General features: G+C 45.0%; 1 protein-coding gene across 1 annotated transcript in view; it reads right to left on the minus strand.

Moving 5' to 3' along the window:
- The window catches only part of PROS1 (protein S), a 97,077-nt gene that overhangs the window by 66,000 nt on the left and 3,469 nt on the right, over positions 1-27,608 (minus strand). The window contains exons 2-5 of the mRNA XM_075335119.1: positions 20,359-20,516; positions 18,746-18,770; positions 16,415-16,501; positions 10,356-10,478 (exon numbers count right to left, since the gene is read on the minus strand). Coding sequence (XP_075191234.1) covers positions 10,356-10,478; positions 16,415-16,501; positions 18,746-18,770; positions 20,359-20,516 — 393 coding nt within the window. The remainder of the gene's footprint in view (positions 1-10,355; positions 10,479-16,414; positions 16,502-18,745; positions 18,771-20,358; positions 20,517-27,608) is intronic.

A 27,608-nucleotide genomic window follows, 5' to 3' on the forward strand; every position in this document is an offset into this window, starting at 1 on the left:
AGACCTAGAGTGTGAGAGACAGCCTGACGATTACTCTGCGAGCAGACCTAGAGTGTAAGAGACAGCCTGCCGATTACTGTGCGAGCAGACCTAGAGTGTGAGAGACAGCCTGACGATTACTCTGCGAGCAGACCTAGAGTGTGAGAGACAGCCTGCTGATTACTGTGCGAGCAGACCTAGAGTGTGAGAGACAGCCTGCTGATTACTCTGCGAGCAGACCTAGAGTGTAAGAGACAGCCTGCTGATTACTGTGCGAGCAGACCTAGAGTGTGAGAGACAGCCTGCTGATTACTCTGCGAGCAGACCTAGAGTGTGAGAGACAGCCTGCTGATTACTGTGCGAGCAGACCTAGAGTGTAAGAGACAGCCTGCTGATTACTCTGCGAGCAGACCTAGAGTGTAAGAGACAGCCTGCTGATTACTGTGCGAGCAGACCTAGAGTGTAAGAGACAGCCTGCTGATTACTGTGCGAGCAGACCTAGAGTGTGAGAGACAGCCTGCTGATTACTGTGCGAGCAGACCTAGAGTGTGAGAGACAGCCTGACGATTACTCTGCGAGCAGACCTAGAGTGTGAGAGACAGCCTGACGATTACTGTGCAAGCAGACCTAGAGTGTAAGAGACAGCCTGCTGATTACTGTGCAAGCAGACCTAGAGTGTGAGAGACAGCCTGCCGATTACTGTGCGAGCAGACCTAGAGTGTGAGAGACAGCCTGACGATTACTGTGCAAGCAGACCTAGAGTGTAAGAGACAGCCTGCTGATTACTGTGCAAGCAGACCTAGAGTGTGAGAGACAGCCTGACGATTACTCTGCGAGCAGACCTAGAGTGTGAGAGACAGCCTGACGATTACTGTGCAAGCAGACCTAGAGTGTAAGAGACAGCCTGCTGATTACTGTGCAAGCAGACCTAGAGTGTGAGAGACAGCCTGCTGATTACTGTGCGAGCAGACCTAGAGTGTAAGAGACAGCCTGCTGATTACTGTGCGAGCAGACCTAGAGTGTAAGAGACAGCCTGCTGATTACTGTGCGAGCAGACCTAGAGTGTAAGAGACAGCCTGCTGATTACTGTGCGAGCAGACCTAGAGTGTAAGAGACAGCCTGCTGATTACTGTGCGAGCAGACCTAGAGTGTGAGAGACAGCCTGCTGATTACTGTGCGAGCAGACCTAGAGTGTAAGAGACAGCCTGCTGATTACTGTGCGAGCAGACCTAGAGTGTAAGAGACAGCCTGCTGATTACTGTGCGAGCAGACCTAGAGTGTAAGAGACAGCCTGCTGATTACTGTGCGAGCAGACCTAGAGTGTAAGAGACAGCCTGCTGATTACTGTGCGAGCAGACCTAGAGTGTGAGAGACAGCCCGCTGATTACTGTGCGAGCAGACCTAGAGTGTGAGAGACAGCCTGACGATTACTCTGCGAGCAGACCTAGAGTGTGAGAGACAGCCTGACGATTACTCTGCGAGCAGACCTAGAGTGTAAGAGACAGCCTGCTGATTACTGTGCGAGCAGACCTAGAGTGTAAGAGACAGCCCGCTGATTACTGTGCGAGCAGACCTAGAGTGTGAGAGACAGCCTGACGATTACTCTGCGAGCAGACCTAGAGTGTGAGAGACAGCCTGACGATTACTGTGCAAGCAGACCTAGAGTGTAAGAGACAGCCTGCTGATTACTGTGCAAGCAGACCTAGAGTGTGAGAGACAGCCTGCTGATTACTGTGCGAGCAGACCTAGAGTGTAAGAGACAGCCTGCTGATTACTGTGCGAGCAGACCTAGAGTGTAAGAGACAGCCTGCTGATTACTGTGCGAGCAGACCTAGAGTGTAAGAGACAGCCTGCTGATTACTGTGCGAGCAGACCTAGAGTGTAAGAGACAGCCTGCTGATTACTGTGCGAGCAGACCTAGAGTGTGAGAGACAGCCTGCTGATTACTGTGCGAGCAGACCTAGAGTGTGAGAGACAGCCTGCTGATTACTGTGCGAGCAGACCTAGAGTGTGAGAGACAGCCTGCCGATTACTCTGCGAGCAGACCTAGAGTGTAAGAGACAGCCTGCCGATTACTCTGCGAGCAGACCTAGAGTGTAAGAGACAGCCTGCCGATTACTCTGCGAGCAGACCTAGAGTGTAAGAGACAGCCTGCCGATTACTCTGCGAGCAGACCTAGAGTGTGAGAGACAGCCTGCCGATTACTCTGCGAGCAGACCTAGGGTGTAAGAGACAGCCTGCTGATTACTGTGCGAGCAGACCTAGAGTGTGAGAGACAGCCTGACGATTACTCTGCGAGCAGACCTAGAGTGTGAGAGACAGCCTGCCGATTACTCTGCAAGCAGACCTAGAGTGTGAGAGACAGCCTGCCGATTACTCTGCGAGCAGACCTAGAGTGTAAGAGACAGCCTGCCGATTACTCTGCGAGCAGACCTAGAGTGTAAGAGACAGCCTGCCGATTACTCTGCGAGCAGACCTAGAGTGTAAGAGACAGCCTGCCGATTGCAGTGCGAGCAGACCTAGAGTGTGAGAGACAGCCTGCCGATTGCAGTGCGAGCAGACCTAGAGTGTAAGAGACAGCCTGCCGATTGCAGTGCGAGCAGACCTAGAGTGTGAGTTACAGCTTGCTGATTACTGTGCGAGCAGACCTAGAGTGTGAGAGACAGCCTGCCGATTACTCTGCGAGCAGACCTAGAGTGTAAGAGACAGCCTGCTGATTACTGTGCAAGCAGACCTAGAGTGTGAGAGACAGTCTGCCGATTGCAGTGCGAGCAGACCTCGAGTGTGAGAGACAGCCTGCCGATTACTCTGCGAGCAGACCTAGAGTGTGAGAGGCAGCCTGCTGATTACTCTGCGAGCAGACCTAGAGTGTAAGAGACAGCCTGCCATTTACTCTGCGAGCAGACCTAGAGTGTAAGAGACAGCCTGCCATTTACTCTGCGAGCAGACCTAGAGTGTAAGAGACAGCCTGCCAATTACTCTGCGAGCAGACCTAGGGTGTAAGAGACAGCCTGCTGATTACTGTGCGAGCAGACCTAGAGTGTGGGAGACAGCCTGCCGACTGCTGTTCGAGCAGACCTAGAGTGTGAGAGACAGCCTGCTGATTACTGTGCGAGCAGACCTAGAGTGTGAGACACAGCCTGCTGATTACTGTGCGAGCAGACCTAGAGTGTGAGAGGCAGTCTGCTGATTACTGTGCGAGCAGATCTACAATGTGAGAAACAGCCTGCTGATTACTGTGCGAGCAGAGGCCACACAGCTGCTTATCAGTGTTTTTAAACGGCTGCCAGAGAGAGAACTGAGTGAAGCAGTTGTCCTGGTGACCCATATTTGAGTCCTTCCTACCGGTCCTGACTTCTGCCCCTGAAGTGATCTGCCCCGTCACTGCCGGCACGATAGACAACTGCTGCGGAGCTGAAATCTGCCTGGATTTCCCTTAGTATAGGAGACCTTCCCGGATCTATCTGTTGGTACTGTAAGTCCTGAGCTCAGGCCCCGCAGATATCTTTCTGTTTGTGTGGGCAAGTGTGCACACTTATGCGGTAGTGGTTTTCGTGCAAAAACAGGTATAATACACAGCAGTCACCGCTGCAGAACTGAACTTTAATTGCCATTGTATTGCTGCTAGCAGGTGTTTAACCCTGGGTTGCTTCCCTGTTTGTACATGTATATGAGAGGAAGGGAAGGGAATAGAGATTTAATTAAGATTGTTAATTAGTGTGCTGGTCCAGAGACAAGTCCATATTGCACCCTGTGATTTACACTCTCTAGTTTCTCCCTGGAGTTCCCTGCTAGGTGAATTGTGTTACAGTAGTTCCTGACCTATTGGAATTGGTCCCTCGACCAACACACTGATCCTGGTTTAGTAACCGGGTGTTTGTACATTTAAAGGTGTTGATATTTGCTTTCCTTACTGAGTTCCATTTCCCATTTCCCTTATCGGGATAAAAAGAGTTTGCATTTAAACCTAGCCTGGTCTCATTCCACGTTCGTGGCCTGCTGTATTCTGAAAGTAACCTCTTGGTTCCACAGAAGGACATAATGGAGAAGGTAGAGAAACTTTTGTTTTTTCTCTCCACGTCTGAGAAAAACTGATAAACTCTGATCAGAGTCTGGTTAGTATAATCGGACCGTTTTTCTCAGATGGAGAGAAACCAGTCGTGTGCACCTACCCTTAGTGGAACTCATCACTCTTAGAGTACATGCTCACAATCAGGACGTAGCGGGTCCTGTCCTGCGGAGCCGCAAGTCTCCTTGACGGGAGACCGCAGCTGCCCGTGCCCACGATCAAGGTTCGGGCCGCTGCGATCTCTCTCTTCTGTTCTTCCTGCGGAGAGTGGTTGCGATTCCACAGCAAAGAATTGACATGCTTGTGGCTAGGAAAGCTGCACCGCATGCAAGTTTATGCTGCGGGCAGTACACTGTGCTTGTACTGTACAATGCAGCGTTTTGGACGCAGCTGAAGCATGCTATGTCCAAAACACTGTGAACCCTGATCATTAGCACGCAGCCTGAGGCTAAGTTCACTTGTCCAGTAATCATCCATTAGAACGGATCCAGCAGTAATCTTCAGCCGACTTCAGGGCAACAAGAATAATTACCGTTGCTTACACAATTGCAGAAATGAACATACGTATTCCGAAAAAGGTCTGGCATACTAGGCTGAGTTTACATGCCCAGTAATCATCAATTAGCAGCAAGCCGTTGGCAAAAAAAGTTCTGCAAACATTACTTTTTTGTTAGTTTTTAAATTATTGATTTTTGATGGATCTGTTTTCTAACATTGAAGTCTAAAGGCCCCGTTACACGCAACAACATCGCTAACGAGACGCAATTCGTGACGCACATCCGGCCTCGTTAGCGACGTCGTTGCATGTGACACGTACGAGCAACTGCTAACAATGCAAAATATTCACCAAATCGTTGATTGTTGACACGTTGTTCATTTCCCAAATATCGTTGCTGGTGCTGGACGCAGGTTGTTCGTCGTTCTTGAGGCAGCACACATCGCTACGTGTGAAACCCCGGGAACGACGAACAACACCGTACCTGCATCCTCCGGCAACGAGGTGGGTGTGACTTTCATGCGGCTTCTCTCCGCCCCTCCACTTCTATTGGACGCCTGCCATATGATGCCGCTGTGACGCCGCACAAACCGCCTCCTTAGAAAAGAGGCTGTTCGCCGCCCACAGTTACGTCGCTAGGAAGGTAAGTATGTGTGACAGGTACTAGTGATTTTGTACGCCACGGGCAGCGATTTGCCCGTCATGCACAAACGACGGGGGCGGGTGCTTTCACGAGCGACATCGCTAGCGATGTCGCTGCGTGAAAAGCAGCCTTAAGGCTACTTTCACACTTCAGTCATTTCAAATCCGCCAGGTCCATCGTTGCGACTGAACAACGGATCTGTCGTTTTTTAGCTGTCAACTGATGTAACGGATGAGTTATTTCACAGGATTCTATTCACTGGAATCCTGTGGAAAAAACTGATCCATCGCGCCTGTTACATCCGTTGTGCGTCTATTTTACGACAGATCCGTCGTGATATGTTTGTTTTTGGGATAGCCCAATGGGAAAGCCAGACATGCTGGGCATGCTCAGTAGAATATGACGGTTTACGGCGGAATCCTGCACCATAGACAACCATTATACCTCTTGATGGATGGCGATGGACACCTGCGCATTGAGTTTTTTTGACGCTCCAAAAAACGTTACAGTGTCAGTTCCTTCCGCCCGATGGTCAGTCATTCCACGACTGATCTGTCGCGTGGCGGATGCAACGCAAAGCCATCAGTCGCAATCCATCGTTAATACAAGTCTATGGGGAAAAACTGAATCCTGCAAAATATTTTGCAGGATACCGTATTTTCTCAAGGCAATGGATTGTGACTGATGGAAAAACACTGAAGTGTGAACATAGCCTAAGGGAAATGTTGCGGACGGGGGCCGGGCCGCTGCAGGGGCCGCTTAAATCCAGGTTCGTCACTGCGGCTCGAGTGGTGGCCGGACCCGGGCTCGCACGGCCTTCCGTCCTCATAACCATAGGAAGGGAGTATTTACAGGGGATGGTTTTGTCGGTGTCGCCACCCGTGGGTTGCGGTGAGAGTTGGTAGCACCGCCACTGCCTGGTGATGGGGCACCCCGGGCTGATGGAGCGGGGCAGCAGGATGGAATCCCCTCCACGGGTAGGGGAGGTGTAGTCCCGGGGCCCAGCAAACAGGGGTCCCTTCCTCCTGCACTCAGTGTTTGTGTCTTCACTGGGACAACTCCGCTTGAAATGGGGAAGTCCACTCCCGGTACTGTGTATGTTGGGAGCTGTGGCCAGCGAAATCTGACCCTTGGGATTTCTGTGGGTTGTGACGGACACCCTATCCCCCGCGTTGGGCTGACGTTTCGCTCTCTGGGCTTCTGTAGAACAAGGCCTGAAACCTTGTCTCGGGCTAGTCAATTAACGAGGGAGGGTTGCAACCTTCCTCGTCATAGGGTCCAGGTACCCCCGACTGTGAACGGCCTCCGGACCGGATTCCCGCTGTAGGCACCGGCGGGCTACAACCCTGCCCCGGTCCACTTTAGGTCTCCCGCGACCAGATCTCCGTCGCCTGTGGTCCTGCTTGCCGTCTGCCACCTAGTCCAGTAGTCCAGGGGCCCCAACCCCTGACTCCACTGCACTTCCACTCCGGTTTGAAGTTGTTATCATGTTGGAATACTGCTCTGCGGCCCTTTTTCCAAAGTGAGGGAATCATGCTCTCCTTCAGTATGTCACAGTATATGTTAGCATTAATGGTTTCCTCAATAAACTGTAGCTCCACACAGCTGGCATCACACATGCAGCCCCTAACCATGACACTCCCACCACCATGCTTGTCTGTAATCAAGACACGTCTTTGTGCTTTTCACCTGGTTGTTGCCACACACACGTGACACCATTGAACTAAATAAATTTATCTTGGTCTCATTAGACCACAGGACATGGTTCCAGTAATCCATGTCCTTAGTCTTCTTGTCTTCAGAAATGTATGCGAGCTTTCTTGTGTATCATCTTTAGAAGAGGCTTCCTTCTGGGATAACGGCCAGGCAGACCAATTTGATGCAGTGTGCGGTGTATTGCCTGAGCATCGACAGGCGCCCCCCCTACCTTGTAACCTCTGCAGCAATGGTAGCAGCACTCATATGTCTATTTTGAAAAGACAAGCTCTATATATGATGCTGAGCACTTGTACTTCTTTGGTCGACCATGGCGAGGCCTGTTCTGAGTGGAACCTGTCCTGTTAAACCATTGCATGGTCTTGGCCACTGTGCTGCAGCTCAGTTTCAGGGTATTGGCAATCTTCTTATAGCTTAGGCCATCTTTATGAAGAACAACAATTCTTATTTTCAGATCATCAGACAATTCTTTGCCATGAGGAGCCATGCTGAACTTCCAGTGACCAGTATGAGAGAGTGTTTGAGAGATAACACCAAATGTAACACCCCCGCTCCCCATTCACACTACAGACCTTGTAACACTAATGAGTCACATGACACCAGGGAGGGAAAATAGCTAATTGGACACAATTTGACCAACTTCACTTAAGGGTGTATTCAATTTTGTTGACTACTGTACATTGTAGCAAAGTATCATACCCTCAATGTTGTCTCATGAAAAGATATAATAAAATATCTACAAAAATTTAATAGGATAGGTGTACTGACTTTTGTGACATACTGTACATACTTTATGACCAGTTCATTAGTTGCCCCATGGGCCTGACCTCCAGCAATGCTAACAGGGGGCTCTATATCCCTGCGTAGAGGCGATCCTACAAAGCAATTGATGCAAATCAAAGTGTCAAGACAACACATGTAAAATGCTAACTGTTACATGTGGTATGATCTGTATATATGGTATAAACAATTGGTAAATTGTCCTAAAGCTTGATTATTCATTGATCTATCGCTTCAATAGAAGGCTCTGCACATTCATGTTGTGATAGGACTCTATGTACAAAATACAGTTAATAAATAATATTGTGTTATATACATTTTTTTGGCATCATGCCTGTGCATTAAAAAAGTCGACTGCATTTATCTATACAGTAAAAATAATGTAGACCTACATATATCAGCCTGGCGGAGGTGAAATGGACACTCTGGTGATTGGAATACAGGTATGTTTGAAGTTGATTAGACAATGGGATTGAAGGGTGCGATATATCAGGCAGCAAGGACTGACATTTCTTGAAGTTAGTGCTTAGGAAGCAAAAAAAAAGTGAAAGCGTGAGGATCTGAGAGGCTTTGACAAGGGCCAAATTTACACAACTGGGTCAGAATTTCTTCAAAACAGCCGATCCTACACAATATTAGGTAGGTGACTGTAATGTTATGGCTGATCAGTGTTCAGCAGTACATGTGCCTATACAAAGTCATGACATTCAGGCAGAAAACATCCACTGTTGACATCGCTGGCTGCAATCACAGGGCTAGAAAGCATTGCACAATAGTATAAAAGGTTACGAAAAAAACTTTGTTTCCCTAAGCTTTTTCAAAAATTAATTAATAGAAACAGATGGGCTATGCCTTAAACAATATATATATATATATATATATATATATATATATATATATATATATATATATATAACAACAGGGAGATGAATAATCGACCGCAAACAGCTGCTATGCCAAACAAAAACCTGTAGAACCGTAGGGTGGACCCGTAGAAGTCTGACTCACAGACGAAACGGCCGTCGTCCTTTGGAGGGACTCGCATCCAAGCCACCTCCCGCAATTTTATTTGCACCGATGAAAAGAACGTTTGAATGAAAAAGAATTTGTTTGGCATAGCAGCTGTTTGCGGTCGATTATTCATCTCCCTGTTGTTGGATCTCCTAGCTGCTCACTACCGACCAGCACGCTGCGCCTGCAACCAGCGCTATATGGCAATCATCAACACGTGAGCCACTGGACCTGGAGGTAATCTGAGGGCAGGCGGTGCAGGACTTGTTCACTTTTTGCTGCAATATATATATATATATATATATATATATATATATATATATATATATATATAATCCAGATCACTAGAATACAGAGAAAACAGAACTAAAGTGGTTCAATCCGATCCGCAGGGTATAATCCCTTTTTAGACTGATCTGTCCCACAAAGAAGCATTGGAGATGTGAAACACGTGTCGGGACGTTGGTTCCCACGTGCTTCCCTGGTTGTCATTTACGAATATGGGTGAGTGATTTATTCATTGTGAGGTTACCACTTGGGATTAGACTGTATTGGGGTAACTCTGCACCTACCTATATATCCCCATAATGAATTGATTCAACCCCATCTGTTTTTGTCCTTGAACATACATCCAGGGGCATGTGGGGTCTCTATCTTTCCCCCTCTGCACCTTACCCACCTTTTTGACTTCTGTTGTATAAAAACCTTGTCTATTTTGAAGCATTATTATAATAAATATTTATTCAGCATGATTTTGGCTTCATGTGTCGGTTCTATGAATGTGCAAAAATCAAAGACTTGTTTCTTTTTGTGCCTCTATATATATAAAATCCAGATCACTAGAATACAGAGAAAACAGAACTAAAGTGGTTCAATCCGATCCACAGGGTATAATCCCTTTTTAGACTGTAGTTGTGACCCTTTTATTTTAAGGATCACCAAGCTACGATTTGCCTACTTTGGACACATCATACGAAGAGAGCAATCACTGGAGGACATCATGGTCAGAAGAATCGGAGGCAAAAAGGAAGACCAGCAACATAAAGGCTTCAAGTCAACAGTGGTGAAGACCCTGTTGGACCTACTGTATCTAGGCTATACAAGATCGATCTTCATACCGAGCCTTCATTCATTAAGTCGCCATGGCTCAAGATTGAGCTAAAAGCCGGTAAAAAAATGAAAAAATAAAAAATAAATAAAAACTGGGTACAATCCTTCCATTCGACATTCTCACCAACACAATGTAATGCACCTTCTAGACACTTATCCCTACCGGGCTGCTCCCCCACATATTATCTGCACGGTAACGTCTCCACCTGGTCTAATGGATGAAAAATGTTAAAATCACTATTATTTTGACTTGTTTAACACAAGTAATGGAACCAGAAATACAAATAAACCCGTGCCACCATCTCTCATTAATAAGACATTGATATATTATGAATAGACGCTTTATATATACAATCATCTGGAAGAGTGCAACTGTAAGAACCATTAATAACAAGGGAACGTATATACAATAAACAATAGAGAAATTCTTTTATGGAGTCTCCATTTATATTATCACATCCACTCAGGTATTTCATCTTTTTTAACACATCATATTTTACTGTACATAAAAAAGCCAAAAAGATGAGTGTGAGATGGAAAGTGTCACTGACCTTCATCACAACGCACTCCCTTCCAGCCAGGCTTACACACGCAGGTAAAAGTTCCTTTTCCATCCTTGCATTCCTTATATCCATCTTTATTACATGGTAAGGGTTTACACTGGTCTGGAAGCGCTATAAAATAAATGTGATATATAAATATGTGATAAGCAGACAGAATGAAAACTTAAAGAGCTAACGTCAATTCAGTGTTTTTTTTCATAAATCAATAGTTCACAACTTTGTAATATACAGTACAGACCAAAAGTTTGGACACACCTTCTCATTCAAAGAGTTTTCTTTATTTTCAGGACTCTGAAAATTGTAGATTCACATTGAAGGCATCAAAACTATGAATTAACAGATGTGGAATGAAATACTTAACAAAAAAGTGTGAAACTACTGAAAATATGTCTTATATTCTAGGTTCTTCAAAGTAGCCACCTTTTGCTTTGATTACTGCTTTGCACACTCTTGGCATTCTCTTGATGAGCTTCAAGAGGTAGTCACCAGAAATGGTCTTCCAACAGTCTTGAAGGAGTTCCCAGAGATGCTTTGCACTTGTTGGCCCTTTTGCCTTCACCCTGCGGTCCAGCTCACCCCAAACCATCTCGATTGGGTTCAGGTCTGGTGACTGTGGAGGCCAGGTCATCTGGCGTAGCACCCCATCATTCTCTTTCTTAGTCAAATAGCCCTTACACAGCCTGGAGGTGTGTTTGGGGTCATTGTCCTGTTGAAAAATAAATCATGGTCCAACTAAACGCAAACCGGATGGAATAGCACGCCGCTGCAAGATGCTGTGGTAGCCATGCTGGTTCTGTATGCCTTCAATTTTGAATAAATCCCCAACAGTGTTACCAGCAAAGCACACCCACACCATCACACCTCCTCCTCCATGCTTCACGGTGGGTACCAGGCATGTAGAGTCCATCCATTCATCTTTTCTACAAGACACGGTGGTTGGATCCAAAGATCTCAAATTTGGACTCATCAGACCAAAGCACAGATTTCCACTGGTCTAATGTCCATTTCTTGTGTTCTTTAGCCCAAACAACTCTCTTCTGCTTGTTGCCTGTCCTTAGCAGTGGTTTCCTAGCAGCTATTTTACCATGAAGGCCTGCTGCACAAAGTCTCCTCTTAACAGTTGTTCTAGAGATGAGAAGGTGTGTCCAAACTTTTGGTCTGTACTCTATGTTATCAGAGAAATTTGCTTCTTTCTCCTCCTGGACTGATCTTTGATTCTCGATATTGTCAATTTACGGGTAAAATCTATCTTCGGTGAGTACAGACTTTCCATTACTGAGATAGGTGATGGGAGTTGGTGCGCATAAAGTTCTATGTTGGCCTCTGGCTCCTCCTTCTGCATCTGACACCTCCCTCTGCCTCCTCCCACTGCATCTGGCACCTGTTTCTGCATCTGCCTCCTCCCTCTGCATCTGCCTCCTCCCTCTGCATCTGGCTCCTCCCTCTGCATCTGGCTCCTTCTTCTGCATCTGGCTCCTCCCACTGCATCTGGCTCCTTCTTCTGCATCTGGCTCCTCCCACTGCATCTGGCACCTGTTTCTGCATCTGCCTCCTCCCTCTGCATCTGGCTCTTTCCTCTGCATCTGGCTCCTTCTACTGCATCTGGCTCCTCCCACTGCATCTGGCTCCTTCCTCTGCATCCGACTCCTTCCTCTGCATCTGACTCCTCCCTTTCCATAAAATTTTCAAAGCACCAACTGTAATCTCCTATCACAGTAATAGGAGTAATCTGTCATCATTTAATGTAAATTTTACCTATGAATTGAGAGTAAAACATCAAATTCAGGAGAACAAAGAAGCAAATTTCTCTGATCCGATACATTACACAGTTTCTTATTTTCATGTGTACTACTGATTTATAAAATAAAAATTAAAATGACTCTTATACTTTAAGAACAATGGCTTTTGCTGTAGCGGACACAGCTTTCCAATGTATAAGGTTAGGTTCCTATAACGAGTTTTTGACACTTTAAAGTTCCAGCAAAGTGGATGGGATAAATAGAAATCTCCTGCCCACTGTGTTTTATTTTTACGCTGTAGTGTGTGCTTGAAATTTGCAATATCACAATTTCTCTTCAAACCTATAACTAGAGTGAGTCATAAAACCACTAAAGTAAATAATCAAATTAATTTATTGAACATAAATCCTAATAATACAGCATAATATAAGAGGGAAAGAACAAGGAGCTCAGTAAGGATTACAAGTACGGAGAGCACCACATTGCAGATCAAATCAACACAGGGTGGATGTAAAGTGCATATGCATAATAGCAGCAAGAGTACCAAGGAACCATCTGCTAGGACATAAAGTGCATGTGCAAAATAGCAGCTAAGGAACTCAAGTCTCAAGTGAGTGACACTTACTCATAATACCCTGGATACTGCAAGGTGGTGTGTCTCCAAGACCCCTATGCGCGTTTCGCGTGGGCTCCTTCAAGGGGTCACAACTTCTCTTGCAGATGCGCTGAGTTTTATGTGCAGATTTTCCTCATAAAATTGCACTAGAAGTGGAAGATTTGCAGATAAAAAACGCATATGCAGTTTTAGTATATTTCCACATTGGAAATGCACTAAAAAAAAGCATGTAGTCCGCACATGACTGTGAAAATCAAATACCAGAAAGTATCAAAAACAGAAAAACAGAGCAGTTTTTTTGTGAAGCATGTCAAACCAAAAAGAGACAAAAAACGCAAAGTCAAAAAAAGTTAAAAACGCATGTAAAAAAATGCAAAAAAAAAAAAATGCAAATAACATAATAGGTGGAGAAATGCTGCAGAAAATCTGCAAGATCAAAAACTCACCAAATTCTCATTCTGAGAACAAAGCCTAAAACTACCGTATTTATTTCAAGGGCTGGCATGTAAGGCCCTATTCACACGTCCGTGTTTCCGGGACGTGTAGTGTCCGTTTTCACAAGTACCAGAGACACACTCACATGGGACCTCATTAAAATCTATGGGGTTTTCACACATACCGTGTGTCCATCTCATCCCCACAGAGACAAGTCTGTTTTTTACCGGCAGCATGGATGGAACACGTACAGCACACGGATGGTATGTGTGCCATCCGTGTTTAACATTGCAAAATATAGGATTTGTAATTTCATTCTTCTATTAATCCATGGTGGAAAAGTACAAATGACACATGGACGACACACGGCCGTTGCAGGAAGTAAACATTCTATAGAGCAAGGAAGCCACAACTTCTTATATTGTGTAGTAGTTTCCTCGAATACTGTAGCTCAGCTCCCTTCACTTCCAGTGCCCGAGAAAGTCCAGTATACAATGTATGGAGCTGAGGATCATGACTCCAGACACTGCTTATTGCTGGCCACCACGGCACATGCACAGAGCTGATCGGAGGGGGTGCAAGCTATCGGACCCCCAAAAACATGATACTGATGACCTATCCTAAGGATAAAAGGAAAAAATATTTTTGTACCATATTAGTCAGTTAATAGAATAATAAAAAATGAGACTCCTCAAAGGTGATGCATAAGGGTCAACACACACGGCGAGTAATATGGACCGAGTGAAATGCGATAAAAAAAATTGCTTTCCACTCAGACCAATATTACTCTGTCGGGGCAGCTCCCAGGAGCGATTATTTTCTCAGCCCTAATCGGAACGAGAAAACAGTCGCTGCATGCTGCAGGTGGAATACGATTTTGTTCCACTCGCACCCATTCAAGTCTATGGGGGGGAGAAACATCACACTGCTCTTCCGTTACACTGGTGTAATGTGAGAGAAATGCAATTCTCGCATCAGCCGGCAACGGAGGAGATAGGGAGATAAATCCCTCCATCCCCTCCACAGCGCCGGCCCTCCCCTCCGCAACTGTGGTCTGATCACACGATCGGACCACAGTTGCATGACAGTCGCATGATACTCTGCTCTCGTTGTGCTGCGAGTGTCTGCCGAGTGTCATGCGAGGACTTGCAGTAATCCCCGTGTGGCGTCAGCTCACCAAAGAGTTGGTGACATTTTCTTTTCAGTCTGCCATTAAAATCTAACACCTATATAGATTATTTTTTATTTTTTTATCTTGTAAGGATAGCTCATCAATATTGAAGTCTTGGACAGCCATCTTTTTGTCATCATCCTTTGTACCCTTTGTACAACACTTTGATTAAATTCTGTCTGGGGTCACTCAATAAATAAAGAACTGTTGACAGTTTGTGTCTATACTCGTATAAAAAGTTGGGCAACTTTGTTAATATTTTGTACTAATTCTGCACAATATAATGTATTTTTCTCCAATCATTCAATTATTAAAACAATTGTTTAAAAATTCTATTAGTCAATCTTTATTAAAACAACAGCTCTGTATTTCCATTACGCTAAAATCACACCAGCTAATAAAAAAAAAAATTGTCAAAATTAAATTCAGAAAAAATGGACAATTATCGTCTCAATTGTCATCTGAATTCAATCTGTTTGGGATCTGTATGGCATCCATTTGTATACATCAGAAGTTATTAATCTCAGCAAGAAAAGGCCATTCAAAAATTTGGGAGAGATTCACAAGGAGTGGATGATGCTGGAGTCAGGGCTTCAAGAGCCACCGCACACAGACGTATCCAGGACATGGGCTACAAGTGTCACATTCCTTGTGTCAAGCCAGTCATGTCCAATATACAACATCAGAAGCGTTTTACCTGGGCCAAGGAGAAAAAGAACTGGACTGTTGCTCAGTGGTCCAAGGTGTTGTTTTCAGATAAAAGTAAATTTTGCATTTCATTTGGAAATCGCGGTCCCAGAGTCTGGAGGAAGAGTGGAGGCCACAATCCAAGCTGCTGAGGTCTAGTGTGAAGGTTCCACAATCAGTGATGGTTTGGGGAGCCATGTCATCTGTTCGTGTAGCTCCACTGTGTTTTATCAAGACCAAAGTCAGCGCAGCCATCTACAAGGAAATGTTACAGCACTTCATGCTTCCCTCTGTTGACAAGCTTTTTGGAGATGGAAATTTCATTTTCCAGCAAGACTTGGCACCTGTCCACGCTGCCAAAAGTACCAATACCTGGCCTAATAACCCCAATATCACTGTGCTTGATTGGCCAGCAAACTCTCCTGACCTAAACCCCATAGAGAATCTATGGGATATTGTCAAGAGGAAGATGAGAGACACCAGACCCAACAATTCAGATGAGCTGAAGGCTACTATCAAAGCACCTGAGCTTCCATAACACCTCAGCAGTGCCATAGGCTGATCACCTCCATGCCACGCCGCATTGATGCAGTATTTCATGCAAAAGGATCCCCGACCAAGTATTCCGGCATTTACTGTACAGACTTTTCAGTAGGCGCCAACATTTCTGAGTTTAAAATCATTTTTCCAGTTGGTCTTATATAATATTCTAATTTTCTGAAATAATGACTTTTGGGTTTTCATTGGCTATAAGCCATAATCATCAACATTAACAGAAATAATCACTTAAAATAGATCCCTCTGTGTGTAATGACTCTATATAATATATAGGAATAGATCCCTCTGTGTGTAATGTCTTTATATAATATATAGGAATAGATCCCTCTGTGTGTAATGACTATATAATATATGCGTTTCCCTTGCTGTATTGAATAACTTAACTAAATTAACATTTTGATGATATTCTAATTTATTGAGATGCACCTGTGTTTACAATACGGTTCCAATAAATGAGATGCGCTGCAGTTGATCCCTATGAGATCAATTTTTTTTGCTCCCATAGACTTCAAAAGGTGAGTGTCATTGTCATTTGACATAAGGGAGAAACCAATACATGCTACGATTGTTTTCATGAGCAGATTCATTTTGTGACAAAAAAAAAATGTTCATTTTGAAATTGCTAGAATGAATAACATTGATGCAAGCGCTGTCAGGTTTTTTTATGGCCATCGCTTGGACCAAAAATACAGCCGTGTGAACTTGGTCTAAGAAAAAGGAATTGTATGGAAATACAGTACGGCCCCATAAACTTCTATGGATGTGGTAATAGGGCTCCGAACCACTTACATTATGTTTATTTATGTAAATAAATAAATAAATAAATAAATCATATACAAACCATTAATGCAAGATCTCAGATCAGCGGGTCCATCAAAATTCAAGTAACTGGTCTTATCATCTTTATCTCGATAATTTCCAATGCAGGCTAAAAAAAAGATAAAACATGTATACTTAAAAAAAAATGAATCAAAATGTTATGTTGTAATAAAACTATATTAACTGTATAAAAAAGCTGCCGTTATTGTTTGGTTCACCTGTCGGCGTCGTTAGGTTTACAGTGGAACAAAGCACATTAAATGGAATCTGTCGCCCTTTTGTGGTTTTTTAGTTAGTAATATGGGCATACAGGTGGCATAGATGTGAAATTAGCCATATCTGTATGCCTGCTGGATGAGGGGTTGTTTGGCCAAAATACTCTTTTATATATTCCAGGCTATGGGGCGTGTGCTGCCCGGGACATAAGCCGGTCTCCGGTCTTCATTATACAAGACTCTTCCACCGCTTCCTTCAGAGTCCCTGTGACGTCAGATGCATGGCTGGAAATCTCACGCATGTGCATTCTGCCTGCCATATCTCTCCTGCACTGTGAAGCAGCAGTGACTCCCTGGCGCCTGCACACAGCAATATTGAAGCCTGTGCCCACAGAAGGGTTGAACAGTGCAAGGAGGGACGGTAGGCAGAAAGTGCAGGTACGAGCCACTCACCTGATGTCACAGGACACCAAGGAATGGAAGGGGTGGAGGAATTCTGTATAATGAAGACCAGAGGCAGGCTTATCTTTCGTCAGTGCACGCCCCATAGCCTGGAAGACAGAACATATAAAAGAGTATTTTTGCCAAACGACCCATCATCCAAGAGGCATACAGGTATGGCTAATTTCACCTTTATGCCACTTGTATGCTTATAATAATAACTAAAAAAATGCAAAAGGATAATAGATTCCCTTTAAGCAAGTGTGACGCACTGGACTAGCCAGGGGTCACAGATAGTCCCACGCACAACACCCCCCCCCCCCCCCAAAAAATGGTCACAGCAGCCACCCTTAAAAACCTGAGTCACTCCCTCAGGTTCTGAGGTTCACACCAGGTGGGGCAGAGCCAGGTGGTTGGCCCCGCCCACCGAGGAGTTCTGATGGCCTGAGGCGGGAAAACGGAGAGCAGAGTCTGTAGTGAGAGGGAGAGGAAGGAGAGGAGAGTGACAGAACTTACAGGGGGTTTCGGGTTGGAGCACGGACACCCTTTGGCCAGGAGGCAGACGGTGGTGGCTGCCTGCAGGAGACCGGGAAGACGACCGATGGAATCGTAAGGGACCGGGACAGGGTAGTGGCCCGCCGGAACTGAACCGGGGAACCAACTGGATACTGGAACACCAGGCAGGGTACTCAGACCCCGACTAGGCTAGTAGCCACCTTTTAGTCAAATTAACTGATTACGGCTTGGATCTCAGGGGTTCACTCCCATACTAGGCCTGATTGAAGACAATAGCCCCACGATTCGGGATAGAGAGCTACCGCCACAGCTAGAGATCCAAAGGGCCAGCGTCTGCAGGCAAACGGGTTCCCCAGCACACACACCGCTGGGGAGCGAACTACCGTTGTTGAAGCGTAGGCAGTTACTTACACACAACATAGGTGCAGGAGAAAGGCGGAAACCACCAACTCGGAGTAAGGGGAGAAACAACGCAGCCAGCTGCGGGCACCGTCCACCATCTCGTTTGGTTTACCGGAGACTCCAGTGTATTTGTCAGAGTGAGTACACCAGTGCCCTCGGGTCGAGCGCCGTGCTGCACCGCACCTGCACTGCCCTGCGCCAGCACCATCGCCAAGACCAGCGAAACACCCGTCACCCGCCCCCTTTGCACCGGGCCCCGGGACCAACATCCCCTACCCACGGAGGGGCCAACACCTAGCTGCGCCACTACACCGCTCCTGGGAGCCCCCACACCTTCACCGCAGCGGTGGTGTCTACGATCACCACAAACCATGGGTGGCGTCACGAACTATCACTCCAAATCCGAACACCCCAAGTCCCCGCGTGCAGCGACAACTCCCTTGCAGAGCGAAGTGACCCCGTGGTCCGTGGGAGGCTCGAGCCACCGCCTGCAGTACGAGCATGGATCTGAGCGGCTCGGCAGTCGCAGCCGAGCCTGCGGGGCGGTACACAAGTAACATACGGTATCTACTTCCTACAGCAGACGTGGACATTGGCACCTAGGTGGCCATCATTGAAATGGAACTTAATTACTTTCAGGTAGGTTTGGGCTGAAGTACCAGACACAACGTGGAGGAGGAGTGCACTCCTCTATGTGATCATTGGAGTACTGGAATTTGTATTGGCCACAAAAAGAAACTTTAACGTACTAATGTAACTTAATCATTAGCCCAACTTACCCAAATATTTTGGATAGAAATATTCCTAAAAAGAAAAAAAAAACAATAAACATTATGATAAATATATTACAAATATCATTTCAGATAATAGAACAAAACAATATTTTTGCAAGTCAAATATTAAAGGAGTTGTCCACGAATAGGACAACCCCTTCTTAATTATTATATTCCCCCATGAAAAATAAAAGCAGCCTGTCGTCTCCTCTGGTGCTGGAGATGTTCTAGCAATGTTGTCCCTGGGTCTCCGAGACATCTCTCGCAGAAACTGACATCCAGAGGAAGTGTGAGAGCAGCAACATTTCTCACCTCCTCCAGATGTCCATTTCGTTTGAAGGAAATAAAGGTGAAGTGACCAATTAGAGGTCACTGATTGACTGCAGGACTGATTGGCTGCAGGGCCCTGGGAGACCTGGTGCTGACATCACTAGAACAGAGACAGAGGTGAAATCAAGATTTTTTTTATTACATGGGAGAACAGAGTAGTAGACAACCCCTTGAACTTGGCAAAAAAAAAGCATGTTTGAATTATGGAGACTGGTAAAGGCTATATGGTAGTCTATAGCCACAGATATCCAGAAGTAAGCATGGATGCACTATAGAGTTGGCTGTCAGTCAGTGCCGGGCGTGGTTACAGCTGCCACTCACAGTGCTGTCAGCAGTGACTGTAGCCACTCTGGGTACGCCTGTATGGGAGGGCCCTGATCCCAGAAGAAAAAAAAGTTTATTTTCTCCCAGGAGCCGCTCTTTCAGTAAGGTAGCCAAGCACCAGTCTAAAGGGGGCTATACACGCAGCGATATCACTGGTGAAAGCACCCGCCCCTGTCGTTTGTGCGTCAGGATCAAATCGCTGCCCGTGGCGCACAAAATCATTAGGAGCCATCACACAGACTTACCTGCCTAGCGACGTCACCGTTGCCGGCGAACCGCCTCCTTTCTAAGGGGGCGGTTCGTGCGGCGTCACAGCGGCGTCAATAAGCGGCCGCCCAATTGAAGCTGAGGGGCGGAGATGAGCGCGCCGATCATCCCGCCCACCTCCTTCCTTCTGCATTGCCGGCGGCCGCAGGTAAGCTGTAGTTCGTCGTTCCCGAGGTGTCACACGTAGCGATGTGTGCTGCCTCGGGAACGACGAACAACCTCCGTCCTGCAACAATCAACGATTTTTTTAAAATGAATGACGTGTCAACAATCAACGATAAGGTGAGTATTTTTGATCGTTAACGGTCATTCGTTGGTGTCACACGAAACGACGTCGCTAATGATGCCGGATGTGAGTCACAGAATCCGTGACCCCGGCGATATATCGTTGCGTGTAACTGGGCCTTAACACTATTAACCTGCAGATTACCCCTTTATCTGCACGTTAATAGCATTTTCCAATGTGACAGGTTCCCTGTAAGAGTAACATCCTCAGTAAACTAGACCAGTGAATGGGTAATAGAAGTATGACTATTTTTAAGGGTATAAAATATGTTAAAAACTCATAGGCTGACATCATGCTGTTAAAACATTGCATGTCATAGCCATGTTCTCTGGAATTTTAAGGGAGCCTGTCATCACAAAATGACTGTTCAAAACATCAAAGGAAAAAGAGTAAAAATAAGCACAGATATTACCGTCTCAGGGTTATTCTCAAATATCTCCCGGGCTTCTTCTTTATTACACAGCTCTTCAATACATTCCCGTTCAAGGTCTCCACCTTTGCTCTCTTCAAAAAATGAATTTGCTCTCTTTTTCCGTATAAGAAATTGTGATGCAGCCTGCGGAGGCAAAACTATGTCCAGGAAACTAAGTTACACCTAACTTTGAAGAAGCTATTAAGACATTAGAACAACATATCTGATTAGAGATACGCAAACTCACCCATGATCTTATGAATATTCACTGCTTCTCCTGCTCCGCCCACCCTCTGTGACAGCATCTATGATTGGTTGAAGTCAGATTATGCCAACAGCCTCTGTGATTGGTTGCCTCACACTAGCTGTCTGGGTCCCCCAAGGGGAGTGTAAAAATAAATAATTTAAAAAAAACACATAGGCTGCCTAATATTTTGATACTCAGCGCAGAAAAAGCAGACAGCTGGAGGCTGCAGCCCACACCTGTCAGCTTTATCTTGGCTGTGTATCAAAATATGAGGAACCCAATGTGGCTTTTTTTAATTATTTAAATAAAAGAATAATTTAAAAAAATTGAAGTGGGTTCCCCCCATTTTAATACACAGCCAAGATAAAGCAGACAGCCGGGGGCTGGTATTCTCAGGCTAGAGAGGCCCATGGTTATTGGGCCCTCCCCAGCCTAAAAATAGGAGCTATCAGTGGCCCAAGAATTAGCGCATCCATTAGATTTCTGACGCATAGAAATAAAATCACTCCTTTTATTATACAAATTTTTCTGTATTTTTTTCTGTCACGGGCTCGCAGTGATACCTATTTTATGGACTGAAACTGCTACATAAAGTGTGGTGAGCTTCAACTGTTTTCTTTTGGTTTAGTAATCAAAAATGCATTGTGTTTTGGGTGCATTTTTCTGCAAGGAGATGCAGATTTGGTGCAGAAATTTCTGCAACCAAATACTCAATGTATGTACATAACGTTATCTTGTAATCCAGCATTGAGTTCAATGAGTTCACCTGAGGTGAGTTCAATGAGCACACCTGAGGTCACAGCTAGGGTACCGTGGGAACCAACAGATGTGACCTCATGTGAGCTCACTGATGTAACCACTCTCAGAGCTGCGGCTCCGTTATTGTGTCCTGCAGGACGCAGTGATTGTTCTCATTTTCTAATGTGACCACGCACTGAGACCTCAGGATGCAGCAGAGCCAGGATCATTGTGGAACGTTGCGGCATGGATTACATCAGAACTTCAGGGGTGATTTGGGGGTTAATAAATTAAAGAATGAGGGTGTTTCTTTTTATTTTTGTTTTTTTGGTTAAATATATATAGGATTTTTCTCTTTGTTTTGTGTTTACTTCAATAATGGACTACAAGTAACGGAGGTGGTCTCGCCTACTAATTACTTATCCAGGTCTTTGTGGCAGCTGTGATTTTTTTTTGACAAATCACAGCTGTCATTAACCCCTTATATTACCTTCATTACCATCGCTCCAGGGCAACCAAAAAAGAGCCTGGTAAGCGCAAACATGGCGCAAACATTAAAGCATCTAATGGATGCGCCAATTCTGCTGTTTTTAGACCGGGGAGGGCCCAATAACCAGGGACCTCCCCAGCCTGAGAATACCAGCCCCTAGCTGTCGGCTTATCTTGGCTGGGAATCAAAATTGGGGGAGGTCCCATGTAGTTTGATACACAGCCAAGATAAAGCACACAGCCGAGGGATGCAGCATTCGAATGTCTTCTTTATCTGTGCTCAATATCAAAATACCCCATGACAGTTTTTCAATTATTTTACAGTTCGGATTCACCCATCACTATATCTGCTATTATGATAAGGCTGTATTTACATTTGCCACAAAGCCTTTGTTGCAGATTCCTTCATATATGACTAAAAAAAAACAAAGTATACTTCCTGTTAACACTTCACCTTAACCTAATGTCATTGTTAAAAGCTTACTTGCCAACTCTCCCCCATAATGACCTGACAGCCTCTCAAAAAGAAAAGGGAAGACCTATTGGACTCTTAGAAGAGTTGGAAAATATCCCAGAATCTTAAGAAAACCTCTCGGAAAGTGAATTCTTTTAGAAGATTTCCATTGTTTGGCACCATGATGCACCATCAAACACACAAGGCAAGAAATGTGCCATGGAATATACATGGTCTTTAAAAGGAGAATGTGAATATGCAAAAAAAATGATCTCACATGACCTTTCCTAAAAGATGACAAGTATAGTTAAAAGAGGACTCTCGTTTTACATACAGTTGGTGAAATAAGCATACTCGTAGAATACGTCACCAAATTTCAAAGTACAGTAAATATATTTCTAAAGGTTCTATTGACATGCGTTTCTCACCGGATGTTGCTAACAACTCATCCAATCCACAAAGGCAAAGAAATCAACCATAGACGACCATAAATTAAGTTATGTGTAATAATGACAAAAGACCCAAGGAAAAAGTATTGAACACATGAAAAAAAAAAGCAAAAAGCCATGGAAAGTCAGACACCATCTGAAATATATCAGTAATTAGAAAGCAATATTGTCACTAATATTGATCAAATGATGGTGTCTCATACAAAGGTGCCACACCAAAAAAATACATCTCATGATGCGGACAATTAGTGAGCTGTTTCAAGATCTGCACAATCTTATTGTTTCAGAACATACTGATGGCATTGGTTACAGAATCTTTTTAAGTTACTGAAGGTTCCAGTGAACACTATTGGGGCCATAATCCGGAAGTGGAAAGAACATCATTTCACCATATACCAGCCACAAACAGGTGCTAACTGCAAGATTTCAGACAGAGGAGTGAAAAGAATTTTCAGAAGAGTTATCCAAGAGCCAAGGACCACCTGTGGAGAGTTACAGAAAGACCTGGAATCAGCAGATACCAATAAGTATTTACTCAATCTTCATATCCTGTATGTACGCTCACCACGCAAGACTCTATTGCTGAACAAAATGCATGTTCAAGCTCGTTTAAGGTTTGCTCAACAGCATTAGGGCTATGTGCGCACGCTGCATTCTGGCTTGACAAATAAACTGCAACGTTTTGACAACTGTAAACACTGCGTTTGACAAAAAAAATGTACCCAAAACGCATGCATTTTGGTTGCATTTTGAATGAGTTTTGAATGCATTTTGGATGCACTTTTGACAGTGCATCCCACTCGGCTCTGCTACATCCCTACATCCCCATAGAGCATGGCTGGCTGCGAGACAGAGCCGTGCGATGAGAATGAACTCGGATGGACTTCACCCGACTTCATTGTCATAGCACGGCTCTGTCTGTGTGCCGCGTACTGATTTGTGCTCACCGTTGAAGAACTCACCAGTTACCGCAAATTCACTGAGTGACTGAAGTGACCCACGCGATCAGTGGTGCCATCACTCAGGATACTCACGGCCAGTTGGGTCCTCCACCCAAGACCGTAAATCACCTGGATGAGGGCACCGCTGATCACTTCAGTCACTCGGGCGACTTGCTGTCACAGCTGGAGGATCCAGCAGTGGCCACGGGTAACCTGACTGACGTCATTGCTGGCAGCGCTACTCACTTCAGTTGCTGCGTGTAGCTCACAGAGACCGGTCGTGGTCTGTGGCCACTCGCTGTCAGCTGCCAATGTAGCAGAGCTGAAAGCGTCGTGGGACCTCGTGTGGATTACGTTGGACCTGGAGGGGTGTTTGGGGATTTGTGGTGGTGAAAGTGGTGAAAGAGAGTGATTTTTTTTTGTCTTTTATTCCAAATTAAGGATTTTTTGGGTGTATGTGTTTATTTTCTTTAACTTACAGATTAATCATGGGGGGTGTCTCATAGACGCCTGACATGATTAACCTTGGACCTAGCTATGGGCTGCCATCAACTCCTTCTTACCCCAATTGCCACCACACCAGGGCAATTTGGGATGAGCAGGGTAGAGTCCCGGGACTGTCGCATCTAATGGATGCAGCAATTCTGGGCAGCTGCTAACTGATATTTTTAGGCTTGGGAGCTCCCCATAACGTGGGGCTCCCCATCCTGAGAATATCAGCCTTCAGCCGTGTAGCTTTACTTTGGTTGGTATCAAAATTGGGGGGGGGGATAGCACGTTGTTTTTTTTTTTATTATTTTTACTGCATGATATAGACCCGCCCACTGGTGGCTGTGATTGGTTGCAGTGAGACAGCTGTCACTCAGCGTGGGGGCTCTTCTGAATGCAACCAATCATAGGTGCCGGTGGGTGGGGGACGCAGTGAATACGAGATGGAATAATGAGCGGCCAGTATTTTCAAAGCAGGAGAAGCCACCACAGTGTGAACGCCGTGCAGCGCCGTGCCCGTGATTGGTGAGTATGAGAGGGGGAAAGGGGGTGACCGACCGAGGAAAGACCGACCGACAAACAGAGAGAGACCAACATGGACAGAGAGAGAGACCGAAAGACCTGAGTTTTGTTTGTCAAAAAAGCATGCAGAACACAACAAAAATGCAGTGCAAGTGCACAGCTAAACATTTTGATTGCATTTTGACACACCTCATTGATTTCAATGGGTGGAAAATGCAACCAAAACGAACAAAAGAATTGACATGCTGATTTTTTTAAACGCATCAATTTTGTCAAATATGTGGCATCCAAACGCTCCGTTTAAAAAAGCAACATGCGCATAGAATTTGCTGACTTCTCATAGACTTTGATGGGGAAGCACAATGAATGCATTTACACTGAAGTTTACAACGCTGCCAAAATGCAGGAAAAAACGCAACGTGTGCACGTAGCTGAAGGCTGCAATTTTTTCTGCACACAAACTGCAACCAAAACTGCATCCAAAACTGCACCCAAACTGCAACCAAAACTGTACCTTGTCAGAGAGAGCCTGGAAATGTCAAAAAAATGCTTGTAATGTAGATGCATTTTTGGTGTGTTTTGGGTGCGGTTTTGATGTATTTTTGATGCATTTTTTGTGACAAAAATGCACCAAAAATGCACCAAAAACCCACCAAAAATGCACCAAATTGACAGCATGCGTTTTTGATGCATTTTTTTGTGACAAATGTTGACAAAAATGCTAGAAGAATGAACATGCTGCATCTTGTTTGTCACAAACATTTGAGGGAAAAAAACGCTGACAAATAAACTGCAAGGTGCACATTGCAAATCTGAATTCTCATAGACTTTGCTGGGAAGTTAAATGTCAGAAAGTTCTGACAACAAAACTGCACCAAAAAATGCAACAAAAACGCGACAAAAAACACATTGTGTGCATGTAGCCTAAGACAAGCCTATGAAATGCTGGGAAAATATAGTGTGGTCAGATGAGATCAAAATTGAACTCTAGGGATGCCATAATACACACCATATTTGGAGGGAGGTAAATCCTGGTAAAAACACCATACCAACAGTAAAGTGTGGAAGTGACAATATTATGGTGTAGGCTGTTTTTCAGCATACAGCACTAGCAAATGTCATGTAATTAAAGGAAGAATGAATGGACAAATGTACCGAGACTAAACAATGATCCCAAACACACAGCTAAGGCCGGTTTCACATTTGCGTTGTTTCGACGCAAACTGACTCAGTCACTAATGTAGTACAGTTCATTTATTTACAGTGGAAGAGTGACACCATGCTTCCTGCACTACCCGCATGTGTCCATATGGTGTCGCGCTTACACTGTAAATAAATGAACTGTACTACATTAGTGACGGAGTCCGTTTGTGTCGAAACAACGCAATTGTGAAACCGGCCTAACAAAACACTCAAATGGTTTCAGAGTAAGAAAATAAAGCTGTAAAGCGGGCTTTACACGCTACAACATCGCTATCAATTGCTAGCGATATCGAGCGTGTAAGCACCCGCCCCCGTCGTGGATGCTATATCGTGTGATCGCTGCCGCAGCGAACATTGTCGCTACGGCAGCGTCACACGCACTTACCTGGTCGGCGGCGGCGCTGTAACTGCCAAACAATCCCTCCCTCAAGAGGGAGGGACCTTCGGCATCACAGCGACGTCACTGCGACGTCACTAAGCGGCCGGCCAATCAAAGCGGAGGGGCGGAGATGAGCGGGACGTAACATCCCGCTCACCTTCTTCCTTCCTCATTGTGGCCGGTGGCAGGTAAGGAGACATTCCTCGCTCCTGCGGTGTCACACACAGCGATGTGTGCTGCCGCAGGAGCGACGAACCACATCGATAATCAACCATTACCGATTTTTGGTTTTGGGACGACCTCTCCATGGTGAACGATTTTCACCACTTTTGAGGTCGCTTAAGGTTGCTGGTAAGTATCATACGCTGCGATATCGTTAATGACGCCGGATGTGCGTCACTAACAACGTGACCCCGACGATAAAACATTAACGATATCATAGCGTGTAAAGCCCCCTTTAGAATGGCCCAGTCAATCACCTGACCTGAATCCAATAGAAAATGTATGTACGAAGCTAAAGCTCAGAGTTCATAGAAGGAGGCAACAGAATCTTCATGATGTGAGAAGTGTTTGAGTGGAAGAATGGCCCAGTACCTCACCTGAGCAATGTATGTGACTAGTTTCTCCATACAGGAGGCATCTTCAAGTTGTCATCATCGGCAAAGGCTTTTGTACAAACTATTAAATAAATTTCAGTAAGTGTGTCAAATACTTTTTCCCTATGTCATTTTTCATTATTAGACATTACTAAATATACAAACACCTATGGTTTGATGTCTTGTGTGTGTGGAATGGATGGGTTGTTACGGACATCTGGTGAGATGTTCATGTCAATAGCAGCTTTGGAAATATATTTACTTAGAAAATTGGTGGTGTGCTCAATACTTATTTCACCCGCTGTAGATACAGTAGTACATTTGCCAATGAATAAAAAAAATACATTTAAAAAGATAGCGAGTCCCCTTTGCAAATTTTCTTACAAAGGACCATAATTACAGTACAAAGCAGCCACCATGCAGCCTAGAATATTCCTCCTTCCTGCACAGCTTTTACCTGACTGCTGATAAGATAAAAAAAAGTATATAAACTGGGAAAAAGGGTTAAGACAGCAGGGAAAGGTCATATATGGCTGCTGGGTTGATGACCTACAGAAAGGAATGCTGACACTTCTGCCCTAAAGCGTCTTCTGCATCTTCTACACCTCCCTTCCCTTGTCAATTAAGGAGCTATGAGTGTCTTTAAAGTGTTTATGTTAGTAGTTTCCATAGCTTGGTGCCCCCAGCATGTGGGGTAAAATGGCACCGAAATCCTTTAGAAGTGAGTCCCTGTCCCTGAAAAA

The sequence above is a fragment of the Anomaloglossus baeobatrachus genome, chromosome 2, assembly GCF_048569485.1.
Source record: "Anomaloglossus baeobatrachus isolate aAnoBae1 chromosome 2, aAnoBae1.hap1, whole genome shotgun sequence".
Taxonomy (NCBI): Eukaryota; Metazoa; Chordata; class Amphibia; order Anura; family Aromobatidae; genus Anomaloglossus; species Anomaloglossus baeobatrachus.